Source organism: Octopus bimaculoides, chromosome 13 (genome assembly GCF_001194135.2).
Source record: "Octopus bimaculoides isolate UCB-OBI-ISO-001 chromosome 13, ASM119413v2, whole genome shotgun sequence".
In the NCBI taxonomy this organism is placed as follows: Eukaryota; Metazoa; Mollusca; class Cephalopoda; order Octopoda; family Octopodidae; genus Octopus; species Octopus bimaculoides.
This window is the reverse complement of record NC_068993.1, coordinates 404820-419529: the sequence shown is the minus strand read 5'-3', so window position 1 is coordinate 419529 and position 14710 is coordinate 404820. Positions and strand designations below refer to the sequence as shown.

Sequence of the window (14710 nt, the reverse complement as noted above, 5' to 3'; positions counted from 1 at the left end):
ATTATTATTATTATTATTATTATTGCAGCAAGCTGGCAGAATCATTAGCACACTGGACAAAATGCTTAGCAGTATTTTGCCCATCACACTATGTTCTGAGTTCAAATTCCACCAAGGTCAACTTTACTTTTCATCCTTTTGGGGTTGACAAATTAAATACCAGTAACACACTGAGGTCGATGTAATCAATTGGTCCCCTCCCCCAGAATTTCAAGACCTTATGCCTTTAGTAGAAAGGATTATGATTATTATTATTAGGGTGGCAAGCTGGCTGGAATCACCAGGCGAAATGCTTAGCGGTATTTTGTCTGCTGCTACGTTCTGAATTTAAATTCCACTGAAGTCAGCTTTGCCTTTCATTCTTTCGAGGTCGATAAATTGAGTACCAGTTGCATACTGGGGGGTCAATCTAATCAATTGGTCCCCTCCCCAGAATTTCAGGCCTTGTACCTATTGTAGAAAGGATTGTTGTTATTATTATTATTATTATTATTAGTGAAGGTGGCAAAGCTGGTCAAATCATTACCGTACTGGGCAAAATACCTAAGCAGCATTTTGTTCATCTTTACGCTCTGAATTCAAATTCCAGTGAGGCTGACTTTACCTTTCTTCCTCTCAGGGTTGATAAAATAAGTACCAGTTGTGTACTGGGCTCGGTGTAATTGACTATCCCCTCCCCCATATTTCAGGCCTTGTGCCTATAGTAGAAAGGATTATTATTATTCAGCGTTTGATAGTTTCAGGCAGATTTCTGCTGCATCACCTGCCCCACCTCCATGTTGTTGGAGTGTGTTCTTTTTTGTTGTTGGTTGCAGTCTTTTGTTGTATTGGTGTCTGTGTTGTGTGTGTGTAATGTGAGTTGGGTGTCTGGTCTGTGGAGTACATGTTATGGTGGTAGTTTATTTTGTTGGATATTTGCTATACAGAGTGTGTCTGGTGTTTGTGGATTGTTTTGGTCAGGTTGTATTATTGACTTGATAGTGTCTTGCGTGGGATGTGGGCTGTTCCTAGCAGGGTTATTTTTTGGATAGTGTGTAATATTGAATATCCAGGTATAGCTTCTACGCTTTTGTTCATCATACCCAATGCCTCAAGTGAGGAGAGATTTGTATGTCACTGACCATTACCTTTGATATTGGTTCCCTAACATGGCCACAGACCAATGACTGACACCAAGAAGAGACTAACGGAAATAAAAGTGTGAAAGCTGACAGTAATTTATCCAAGCAGAAGCTTCTCTTTACCAAATTGTGTAAATGTTTGGTGAAATTTCATTAAGAAAACCAATCAACAGAATTTTAATTGCAAAATGACAATATTTGGTGATTTACTTTTGATGAAATAATTGATCATTATATGCATGTCTTTCAATCAATCATCATTTCTGTCTATCAATCAATCAATCAATCACTGGAAATTCTAATGAAGGAATTTGCTATTGTTTAATGCCTCTAACAATAACTGGTCTGTAATTAATGGAATGCTATCCGATTCCAAAAATCAAACAGCCAGAACCTCTGTTCTGTTGGAAAATAAAACATTTTAATAAAACATTAAGAAATTTAAATAAGATGTTTCTGGAACTGGTGAGTAAAAGAAATTTGGAAGAAAAGTTCAAAGTTAACATTGGTCACACTCGTAACTAACTGAGGAGAGTGTCCTAGTTTATTGTAGCAACCAGAGTCATGGTCATGCTGGAGCAATAGGTACAAGTAAAGCATTTCTGGAATAGTGTCAAATATAAAACTATGAGGTCAACAATATTATCATTGATTTTAATTTCTTGTTTTTATTTTGTTTTTCTCATCAGTGATGTATGGAATGAATGGATTTAACGATGACTCTAACGAGTATGTCATGGTACAAGTGACACCTTTACCAAGCGGTGAAGTAACTCCTCTTCAAAGTTACAATAATACTCCATTGACAAGTGCAAACGCTACTCCTTTACCAATAAAGAAATGGCCATGTTCCAATGATTCAGATACAGGCACTGATATCTTACCAATTTGTAGGATTTGCCATCTTCCAGGAGATAAAGAAGATAGCTTATTCAAACCATGTCGGTGCTCAGGAACATTAAGATTCATTCACAATGGATGTCTCATGGTAAGTTTTCTTGCAGTCTTCCATTTTCTGTTTCTCATATAAAATTTGTAATGAATAAAACTAACAGAATAATTATTTTAACTGGGATGGGATGGGATGGGATAGGGGTGTTAATTAATAACTGTCTAATGATTCTTGAAATAAATTGATGAGATGAGATTTTAGCCCAGTTTTAATTATCACTGGCAAGTTCAATTTATTAAATTCAGTAATAATTTTTTTAATATTGATGAACATCTCAGAATCTCATCTGATGCAAGACTTGACACAAAGGCCTCTGTGGGGGCTTTTTGCTTGGTCAGAAGGAAATACAATATTGAACTGTAATTTCACTATTAACGTTCATAGCCCTACACTATTCAATTTGAATAGTTTTGTCAATATTCTCTACAGGGACATACTCTTGATGGAAACCAACATATTATTCATAGAGATGGTACTCTTTTATCAAATTGTCCTCTCTAATAGTTAAAAAAAACTCTCTTATGTAAACATTTTTCTTTTCTTTCTTTTTTTTTTGTTCTTCTCATGTAGTTTGATCAAACATGTTTTGACAGAACCTCTGCTTATCTTTTGATTGAAGACAATTTCTTTAAAATAATCTTGTGTTACCTTTCTTTAGCAAGTGATTTATTTTTTTATCACTCAGTCTGTTCACGGCTACCACTATGACACACAAACATTGAAACCTAAAGCAATTGCACCATAATTGTCTTAATCATTAAAATCACACAGACTTTTATAGTCAATTGTACTTTATTATAATTTTATCATAAATCAGGCTATTTTATGTATCAAAATCTTCTGTTGTACATCTGTGATATTCCTGATGAGTTTCTACCCTCCTGTATTTATCATAATAGTGCAGTTGTTTTTTAAAATATTTTGTTGTAGATGAAGTGACTTTTTAAATGTTTTTAATATTTGTATTACTACATGATAAAAACCATTTTTTAAAGGATATTTGCTGAGGAAGTTGTGTAAAGATTGAACATGCCTTGCACTGAAGAGTTTTTGCTTACAAGAAATTGATTTGGAAAACAAAATTGAAAAGGAAGTATCTTGGTCCAAAATTGAGTTATTTCATAAAAAACTATAAATGAGGCATCTAATTATAAAGCCTTTGTTAATTGCTGTATAATTAAATATATTTAACAATAAAATCTAAACTTCCCTAAAGATTGTGGTTATTGCAGCTGTTTAATCTTAAGGTCAATCTTTTATTGGGTAGCTCTAAGTATCTGTTTTCTTTATGAACATAGTATACCTACGACTACACTATCAAATGTGTCCTTCCTATTCTAAGATAAGATATGATTTTATGGACATTTGGCTGTCATTTTTAGTCATAAAAGTTCTTTGACAATGCTTCTTTTTTGAGTTAGTCTTCCTCAGGATTTTCAGAATGATGTACATACAGAATGATTGAAATTCTGTGTATGAGATAAACCGTGCATGTGTGTGTGAGTGTGCGCGTGCATGTGTGTGTGTGTGTGTGTGTGTGTCCTTAATGACTGGTAAAAAAATGAGAAAAGTTTATTTTGGAAATAATTATCCAATGATTACAGTTACAATGGTAATCATGAATATCATCATCATCATTGTAACTGTAATCTTTTTATGTCTGCCTTTCCCGTGCTGGCATGGGGTGGAGGAATAGTTACACACTGAATCAGTTGTTCTTCAGAGTCACTACCCCCACCTTCCTAGATAGGTCAGGCAATCACTTCTTGCTTGTACATTCCATTTGTGCCTAGGTTTCCCTAGTTTGATGTCTTTCCTATTGCCTACCACTTCCCTGGATGTATTTTATTGCGACGCCAGCACTCAAGAGAATGTCATGTCTTTGACAAGACTAAACAGGCTTCTCAAGGCTCTACATCAGCCACTTTACAGAGCATGCTGGCACCAACACTTTGGAGATTACTTGTTTGTCAAGGATGGAGAGTGGAATTTCTTTGTAATCCTAATTTGAGAAAGAAAAAGAAAAAAACCCAGTAGGTTGATAGGACAGAAGGGTGCATGGACATTTTTGATGTTGCCACATTTAGTTTTCATTGCAAACCTTGAGATTAATAATTCTTCAAATAGAAATGTTTATGAATTCATTTTGTTGTGTTTACCACTTTTACTGGACTAGCAACAAGGCTGGCTGCCACATGACCAGAAATTATAGGATTTCATTAGTTTGTACTTGAGTATTAAATGAGTCCTCCAGCTCAGTATTTTGATAGAATATTTAGTTAAATGGAGACCTCTATATATTATATATATGTATATATAATACATATAGAGAAAATCACATCTGTAATTGTAGAATTCACTTTACAAAGCCAGCAGTTATTTCTGTTGTATCAACGTATTTAGATTGAAATTAATATTTCCGAAAACACATGTTAACACATTTACGAGTTGATCTGAAATTAGTTAAACTCAAAGTGAGCTAAGGAAACATTTCTGGTACATAGAAAATGAACGCTAAGAAGAAATATAATCTAAGAAAAGCTATTTTTGCATTCAACTATTGGTGGTGTCAGTGGATAACAAAATGGGTGCTTAAGGTATATGAATAAAGATTCTAATCATCCAAGAAGCATCATAAATTCTATCTTTAAACATATATCTACTTGTATGTACGTATGCACATCTATGTGTGTATATGTATGTACATAGGCATGTATATATGTATATATATATATGTGCATATATATATCCTGACATCATTATCACCAACATCATCATCATCAACATCATTATTATTATGTCATCATCTATTTCGTTGATGTACTTTTATATTTAATCATAGACGAGAACTAATCTTGCTTCTTCCAAATTTCCATCATTAACAACTTGTCACAAAATATTCTACTGTTTTCCTTACAACTTTGCAAATCATTATTGGTTGATCTCCAGTCTCAAAGGCTCAACTAAATTACCTGATTGATCTCCAGGTTCAACTTAATTGGTTGATCATTGAGCTCAATTAATTTTGAAATAAACCAATCATTTAGATATTTTACACTGTCCAAAGCAATTAATGTGTGCCTTTTTCTTTTCTTCTTTTTTTACTTTTTTTTCTTAGGACATTCCATTCATAAGACAAAATGAATTCATAACCTTTTAGCGACCACTCAGTTTGTATGAAGCACTTTACTAACTCCTGATATTGGAGCAAAATGAAATCCCGACTCTACCCACCTGAGTGGAACAAGCTCTGCTTCAGCCCATTGCCTTACCAACCCACCTTTCAATGTCAACTACCTTGCATAGAAACATGTAGGAACACTACTAATTCATCTCTCTCTCTCTTTCTCTCTCTCTCTCCCTCTCTCTCCCTCTCTCTCTCTTTCATTTTCTTTTCCACACTAAACAATACACTAGAATTATTAGGTCCAATCTATCAAGCAATATATGAATCTACATATATATGTATGTGAATATATGTGTATATATGTATTTATGCATGTATGTGTATATGTGTAAGTGTATGTGTATGTATCTGTATATGTATGTGCATATATACATATATATATATGTATGCATATATATTATTATATATGTAGAGGGTTATATAGACACACACACACATACACACACATATATATGTATGTATATTATATATTTATATGTATGTATGTACGTATGTATTTTTTTCTTTTACTTGTTTCAGTCATTGGACTGCGGCCATACTGGAGCACTGCCTTTAGTCGAGCAAATCAACACTCAGGACTTATTCTTTGTAAGCCTAGTACTTATTCTATCGGTCACTTTTGCCGAACCACTAAGTTACAGGGACATAAACACACCACATTTGTTGTCAAGCGATGGTGGGGGGACAAACACAAATGCACACACACACACACACACACACACACATATATATATATATAAATATATATATCATCATCATCATCATCGTTTAACGTCCACCTTCCATGCTAGCATGGGTTGGACGATTTGACTGAGGACTGGCGAACCAGAAGGCTGCACCAGGCTCTAATCTGATCTGGCAGAGTTTCTACAGCTGGATGCCCTTCCTAACGCCAACCACTCCGAGAGTGTAGTCGGTGCTTTTACGTGTCACCGGCATGAGGGCCAGTCAGGCGGTACTGGCAACGGCCACACTCAAATGCTGTTTTTCACCACCTGCACAGGAGCCAGTCCAGCGGCACTGGCAACGACCTCGCTCGAATGTTCTTTTCACGTTCCACTGGCACAAGTGCCAGGGAGGCGACGCTGGTAACGATCATGCTCAGATGGTGCTATTTACGTGCCACTGACATGGAAGCCAGACAGCTGCTCTGGCAATAATCATGCTCGAACGGTGTTCTTAGCGCTCCACTGGCACAGGTGCCAGTCATCGAATTTGGTTCAATCACGATTTCAGGCCGTGTGCCTTTAGCAGGAAGGGTTATTATTATTATCATTGAGTGAGAGAGCAACGTATGCCATCAAAGTGACACTGAGGTTCAAATATGCAAAACCCAGTTTACATATCATGACCACCCGTCTGATAAGGGTACACCAGGCATATGCATCACAACCATATGTGCATGACTTGGTGATATCACATCAAGATAAACCATGCTACTTATTTGTAGCTCTTGGTAGTTAAGGGTAAGTTACTTGAGGATGTTGATTCTTTCATCTACCTTGGAAGCTCTGTTCAAAATGATGGAAATCTGGACATAGAAATACATCTGCGAATTCAAAGGACAGCACAAGGATTTGGTGGCTTGGAGTCACGTGTTTGGCGCCAATGATATATAAATAACAATGCAAAATTGGCTCTTTACAAATCATTTGTCTTAACATCCCTGTTGTATTCTTCTGGAACATGGACATGTTATGAAAGACATTTCAAATTGTTAGAACAATTCCACCAAAAATGCCTTCGTTGCATTTTAAACACTAAATGGAGTTCTTTTACTTGAGATACAGATGTCCTTGCATCTGCAGGCATCACCTCAGTTAAAGCTATGATTTTGAGAAACCAAATGAAATGGTATGGCCATATTGTTCAAATGGCAAATTATGATGAACTTCCAGAGGGGAAACACTATTGGCATAAACCTAAAAAAAAGGTTTAAGGATGGCAAAGAACTACAATGAAGTCACTTGGAATCCAGAGGACATAGAAACCCTTGCTTTGGTTCGAGTTGGATGGTGAACAAAAGTGTGGAATGGAGTGAAAGTGCTTGAAGTGGCCAGGATGATGCAAGACTCAAGAGAGATTTAAGGAAGAATGTTACGATCGAGAAGGTGAATCACAACGACCTTTTTGTGTGCACAGTTTGTGACAGACCATGCCTTTCTTTTGCTGGGTTCAAATCTCATCTGTGAACCCATGGAAAACGAACCTCCACCAAATATTCTGCCTATATGTCTGTGCACGCCTTTCAAGGCAATGTATACGAGGAGGTTTGGAAATCTAACAGAGGCCTCAAAAAACATTTTAAGATCCACAAAAATCAGGACTTATTTGTAGCTCTTGGTAGTCCAAATCAGATATGCAATCTATTTGGGTGTCTTTTCAAAACATTGTCTGGTTTAAAAAGCCACATCAGATGCCATGATAGATCTAAGGTGTAGGTACAGGAAGGGGTCAAACTCTGATTAAGGAGTAGACAACCACCATATATATATATATATATATATATACATATATATATATGTAAGTATGTATGTATAATGTATGTATATATACACATATGCTTATATATCGTTTTAACGTACACTTTTCCATGGTTGCATGGGTTGGATGGATGCTCTTCCAGTCACGAACCCTCGCCAGTTTTCAAGTCAGGTCATATTCTCCTCTGGACCAGGCATGTTTTCACAGAATATTGGAAAATAAGGACACAGCTTGCATGGTGGGGACACTTGTTTACAACTATCATGTAATGTCAAGACTTTGAAAAAAAGGGGGGGGGATGTTGACCTAAAATTGCTTCTCTTTTGTTTTCTCCTCTTTGAGAAATGTGTGTGTGTGTGTGTGTGTGTGTATAAAGGATAAAGCACTTTGTGGAGCCATATAAACTCCTAGGGCTGGTTTACTAGTTCCCATGGCATATATATTCCCCTCTTGGATGAGGCATTGGTCCATCGCAGGTTTCCTCATTTTTGCCAGCTGAGTCGACTGGAGCAACGTGAAATGAAGTATTTTGCTCAAGAACACAATGTATCACCCAGTCCAGGAATTGAAACCACAATCTCATGATCATGAGTTCAATACCCTGACCACTAAACAGCATGCCTCATTAGAGCTCTGTGTGTGTGTGTGTGAGATAAATAATGCAGTATTGTGTGTTCTGACACCACCTCCACATTAAGTTGGAGATCAAGATTGACTTTTGATGTTTATACAGCTTCTGTTACTACTAATTATTATTATCATCATCATTATTATTATTATTATTATTATTATTATTATTATTATTATTATTATTAAAAGGTAGCAAACTGGCAGAATCATTCACACACTGGGCAAAATGCTGAGTGATATTTTGTCTGCTGCTACATTCTGAGTTCAAGTTCTGCTGAGGTCAACTTTGCCTTTCATCCTTTCGGGGTCGATAAATTAAGTCCCAGTTGAGTACTGGGGTCAATGTGATCGACTGTTCCCCTCCCCACGAAATCCAGGCCTTGTGTCTATAGTAGAAAAAATTATTCTTATTAAAAGGCAGAATCTTTAGCTTGCTGGGTAAGGTGTTTAGTGGCATTTCATCTGTCTTTACATTCTGAGTTCAAATTCCACCAAGGTCAACTTTGCCTTTTATCCCTGCAAGGTCAATCAAATAAGTACCAGTTGCACACTGGACTTGATGTAATCAACTAGCCTCCTCCCCTAAAATTTCAGGCCGTGTGCCTTTAGCAGAAAGGGTTATTATTATTATCATTGAGTGAGAGAGCAACGTATGCCATCAAAGTGACACTGAGGTTCAAATATGCAAAACCCAGTTTACATATCATGACCACCCGTCTGATAAGGGTACACCAGGCATATGCATCACAACCATATGTGCATGACTTGGTGATATCACATCAAGATAAACCATGCATGACCTTGCAAGTGGGGCCCAGTTAGAATTTTCTTCAGGTTGAGTAGCCCATTCCGCTCAAAAGGTCCCTGAATAAAGGTTGTTTAAGGATGTTGAACAAAACACCCATGCTTCCAAAGGTGAATTATCCAAAACCCAAAGAATTCCTCTCAACACATGGCTATGTTGCTCCCCAACTACTTATGCTCGTGATCAGAGATGTACATATCATCAGCCACCAAGGGACATGCTCCACTGGTGAAGGTCAAGCAAATATATAGTATTAAGCAGAATATTTGCTGTAACGCATCTTATATACCAAGACAAAACAATGTACATGATAACACTTCCAATCAGTTAAGATCAGAAGCCACGAGAGCCACTGCCTGGTACTGCATCATGGCAAATTATTATTATTATTATTATTAGTAGTAGTAGTAGTAGTAGTAGTAGTAGTAGTAGTAACAACAGCAGCAGCAGCAGTAGTAGTAGTAGTTAATAAATTGTGTGATGATAATGAAATATGTATATTGTTTTTAAATTGCAAAGCAGATAAAAAAGTCTCTTTGAGAATTTTGAGGACTCCCCCCCCCCACCATTTTTATATACAAAATCCAGAGCATTTATTACATTATAGTAACATTAATTAACTTTACATTATGGCAGTCATTAATACTTTAGGAATATTTTATGAGGATTAATTTGGCGCTTTTCATTGGCTTTAACAATATAATGTTGACTTTTTATCTCCAGAATCCGATCCCACAACACTAAATATATACAGTGGGATTGTTCTGTGTTTATCCTGTCGTATTTTTAGAAGTTTTATTAAGACTGCTGTTGCTGCTCTGTCAAAAATAACTTACAAAGGTGGAAGACTCCAAGTGGACATTTTGAGCTGCAAGAAGAAGCAGCAAAATCTACCTCAAATTACATCCAGCTGTATTAAAATAAAAGAACACACACACTGGATAATATAACCCTAGATAAGCTATTCAAGAATCTTATGTTGGATGGTCATGGTTGAACTGCCTTTGATCAAAGCCAGCCACAGGCTAAACAGCAACATCATACTTAACAGCTAATACGATAACAAAAATGGTATTTCTCGGTTAGTGCATGATATTGTGATTGATAATTAGTATACATTAACTAAAATTAATAATTGCTAAACTACAATGTTAATGTTGCTAAAGCAGGGGAAAATTAATTGTTGTAAATTCAGTGATAAGTTTTGGAGAAAGACTCGTTAAAATCCAGAATAATTAGGGAAAGAATGTTTATTTATCAGCTGAGATGATCTTGCTGAAGAAGAGATCAACCTATTTTTAGTAATTACACAGGATAATATGTTCTCGGTCCAAGTGGCAGATTAATAAGATCCTGCCACCAGACTGTAACAGACACACAGACAGATAGACATAATAATGTATCTCTTCTCTATCTTGTCGTTGTAATTGAAGTAGCTCTGGACTGATAACAACACTCTTGAGGCAGAAATCTAAATATGTTGACTTGAAGTGCCGTCATTGAATGATAAAATCTATACTATAACAATGTATTATGTAATACTTACATATCAATACTAATACTAATTTATATATTACTGTTAATAGTAGTATTGTATTATATAGTTAAGTATTAGAAAATAGTTAAGAAGTATTAATAGACGCAGTTTTTATATAGTATTATTATCAAATAGTTTACTTGTGTTGTTCTAATTGATACTGTTATCTAATGATAATTATAATCTTCATCATTTAACATCTGTTTTCCATGCTGGCATGGGTCAGACAGTTTGACAGGAGCTGACCAGCTGAAGAGCTGCTTGGGCTCCGTTGTCTGTTTTGGCATGGTTTCTGCAGCTGGATGCCCTTCCTAACATGCCAACCACCTTACAGAGTGTGGACTGGATGCTATTGTACAGTGTACCAGTACACAGCCCTGGTATGAGTGCTTTTCACATGGCACCAGCACCCACGGGCCTTCAAGATTAGGAACCCTCAGCTGGAGAGAGATGCAGGGGACATGGGGCAACCATGCTTTCACTTAGTTTGACGTGTCTTTCCAAGCATAGCAAACCACCTGGAGTCTTGGTCCCCTGTCATCCTCTCTGTGAGATGCAACGTCTGAAGATCCTTTCTCACCACTTCATCCCTCATCTTTCTGGGTGTACCCCTTCCACATGTTCCCTCCACATGTTATTCTTGAAATAATATGCACCAATCAACCAATATTTCCTCTACATAAGCAAGGTGAGGTAGGAGCTGTTTATTCAAAGCATCAAAAGTTTGAAAATGCTAACAATGAGTAATATTATATTAATTGTTTTTACATATGAGAGACAATTTTAGGTATGTTTCTGCATTATCATAGCTCTTCAGTGAAACCTAGTCTTCACAATATTTTGTTCAAGATATTGTGATGAAGAAATCACTGTAGAAGATACACAGAATTAAAGCCTGAAGATATTTCAATGTTAAACACTATGCTTAATTAATCAGACCTAATGTTCTCCTCTCATTGTCTCGTTAATATATCTCATCTGTATTAAATATGTTCATCTCCTCCTACTTATCAATATAGTATCATTGAATAATTAACTACAAAACGTTTTGTCCACATTACTTGAGTGCTTTTAGTTTTATTTTTTTCACTCATACACACACACATGCACATACGCACGTGCGCATGCACACACACACTCTCACACACAGCTGTAAGGTTTTAGTGCATTATTTATTTGAAAACAACAATTTACAATTGAATTGAAAGATAAAAACAAATCCACTGAACTGAACTGTTCACCTCTTGGTTATTGGGCAATTCCAAAACGTAACCTTGAAATACACCTTACTTTGTCTCATCTAGAATTTATCAACATTTTAGATCTGTAGAGTTGCTTCACTAATGTTGACTGCAGCCAGGTATCTCATCTCAATTTGACATAAATTAAACTTTGTCTGTGGCAGACGTGCAGGAGCAGCAAATGCTGAGAGCAGATGGGAAAGAGATTTTCTGAAATACTCAGGAGGATTTCTGGAGGCAGCTGATGGCTTCTGTTACCTCAGTGACCTAATTAGCAGTGAAGGAGGATGTTCTGAAGTTATAGTTGCTAGAATAAGAAGAGGCTGGAAAGAGTTCAGAGGGCTTTTACCTCTGTTAGTAAAAAAAAATGGCGTCTCTCTGAGAATGAAAGGCAGATTGTATGATACTTGTGTATGAACAGCAATGCTACGTCATAGTGAGATGTGGGCCCTGAATGCAGAGGACTTGTGAAAACTAGAAAGAAAAAAAGCTAGCAATGCTCTGCCGATTGTGCAATGTCAGTGTGCATGAACAACAATGTGCAAATGTGAAGACACTTGCCCAAGGTGCACTGCAATAGGACTGAACCTGGAGCCATTGTGTTGGGAAGCAAGTGTTTTCCCACACAACCACACTCGCACCTGGTAATATTGTGTTGTGTTTATGTGCAGAAAATGGTGAACTTAGTGGAGTGGGTTGCAATGGGGGGGGGAGCAGTAAATATGGCAGTTTTCTTCACAGGAATCCTGCTCACAGAAGCATCATAGTTGTAAAATGGAGAAAAGGAAGATTCCAAAAATAAATAGAAATCCTTTTGACAAGGGACCAAAGAAAAGAAAAAAGAGAAAGGATTGATTTCAGAGGTGAGAGAGGTTTGTGTGTTGTGTGGGAGACTCTTTCTTGGTTTGGATAATGGTGAAGCATGGAGAAAGGAATCATCCAGTTTGAACTGTTCTTGACATAATTCAAATCTTGAGTACATTGTAACACTTGATCCATGTTTATCCAACACACACACACATTATTGACCATATTTGAGAATGGTCGTTGGACTGACAAACAATATTCTCTGACCATGAAGCTGTCTGCTCCTCCTCCTCCCCCACCCTAATCATCCTCTTCCTATTCCCCACTGTTTGTTACTCCTGAATGTATTCGATGCCCACCACTTTCTTCCTTATTCTCTACAACCCTTGGAACACCAACTGACTTTACTTCTTCAACCAATAAACTGGAAGAAATCAAACTGAATATTAACATCTTCATCTGAATTTGGTCCCATTTGAGGAAACAAACACACTCAAGCTCTCTTCACAGAAAAATCTTTTTCAAAGAAATACAAACCACTTTTATTTTCATCTTTATAAAAGATGTGAAGATGTTTTGTGTTTTTTTATTTAAAATATTAACAAATTGATGTTCAATTTTAATTTATTAATGAAGTTGTTGCTCAGTTTTCAGATTTTAATTTTCATTTTTTACCAATATTTTCCCCTTCAATATTTAAATTATAGCCTTACTTGAATAACTGTATTATTATTATTATTATTATTATTATTATTATTATTATCATTATTATTATTAATATTATTATTATTATTATTATTATTAATATTATTATTATTATTATTATTATTGTTGTTGTTGTTATTATTATTGTTATTGTTGTTGTTATTGTTGTTATTATTATTATTATTATTATTATTATTATTATTATTATAAGGAAATAATTTATTAGAGACATCATTGCAAAGTATAGACATTAGTGAAATTTTCCCACTATTCTCTGTTTTTTCTTCAGTCATTTTAACAAGAGACCATAAAACAAATCTTGTTAACCTGGATTTTCCTAGAGTTACGTAAACTAGAGATAAACAGAACACCGAGAGGAGAGGAGGAGGAGGACTGGGTATCAGCTGTTGACGGTAGTTTTTTTTTCATTTGTAAGAACTGACTACTTGGAGACTACCAAAAATACTTGTGAATATCATAGTACTCCCACTAATTATAGTTCTGTCACTGATTATAGCAATGACCTTCCTGCCTTTCATTTAGGCAGAGTATATCTAGAACTAGATTAACTAATGTGTCTGTCCTTTCCTGTTTAAGACAGCAATATGTGATTTGAGGGAGATTTGGTTGATATTTCTAACAATTTGAGTGACCATATGAAAGCTCCCACATTGGTTGGTTTATAGCAAAAACTTATATCAGCTGTGACACCTGCTGCTTAAGCCTAGGTGGATTTATCCATCAAAATTATAGATATAACAAAATATCAAAAACAGATGAAATGGTATTTTTCTTATTGTCTTAGACCTCAACAAACTCCAACGACAGTTGCTGAACAACAGATGATTCCAAAACTAACACTGGTATGTCTTTATTCAATGGGTTATACTGAAGACATCCTTTTAACAAAATTAGCATCGCCTTTGTTCTAACTATGACAGTGGTCTTAAAGATCTTCCTTCCACTTCAGTGACCAAAAGCAATTAAGATTATTAATAGATTCATTGAAATTTACTGAAAAAATGCATGCACAAAGCCAAGAGATTGATAGAGTTTGTAGTGAGCTCTGCTCTACAATCATTTCCAGATAACATTCACATACATTCTGGTATTTACCTCCTGTTTTGAACTTAACTGACAAAAACAGTGCAGATGTGGAATAAAATGGTTTGTCATGAAAAAGATGAAAAAAAAAAATCCATTTCAGCTGGAACCCTTTATAAGATGAAAAAAAAAAAATC

The 14710-nt window shown here is 35.8% G+C and overlaps 1 protein-coding gene across 5 annotated transcripts in view; it reads left to right on the top strand.

The window, feature by feature from the left end:
* The window catches only part of LOC106871438 (E3 ubiquitin-protein ligase MARCHF4), a 59712-nt gene that overhangs the window by 35366 nt on the left and 9636 nt on the right, over positions 1-14710 (top strand). For 4 of the 5 annotated variants that reach the window (XM_052972284.1, XM_052972282.1, XM_052972283.1 and 1 more), the window contains 2 exons: positions 1811-2109; positions 5780-5848. In XM_052972284.1, the coding sequence (XP_052828244.1) occupies positions 1813-2109; positions 5780-5848 (366 nt within the window). In that variant the 5' untranslated portion in view covers positions 1811-1812. The remainder of the gene's footprint in view (positions 1-1810; positions 2110-5779; positions 5849-14710) is intronic. The other variant, XM_014917895.2, reaches the window with a different exon arrangement.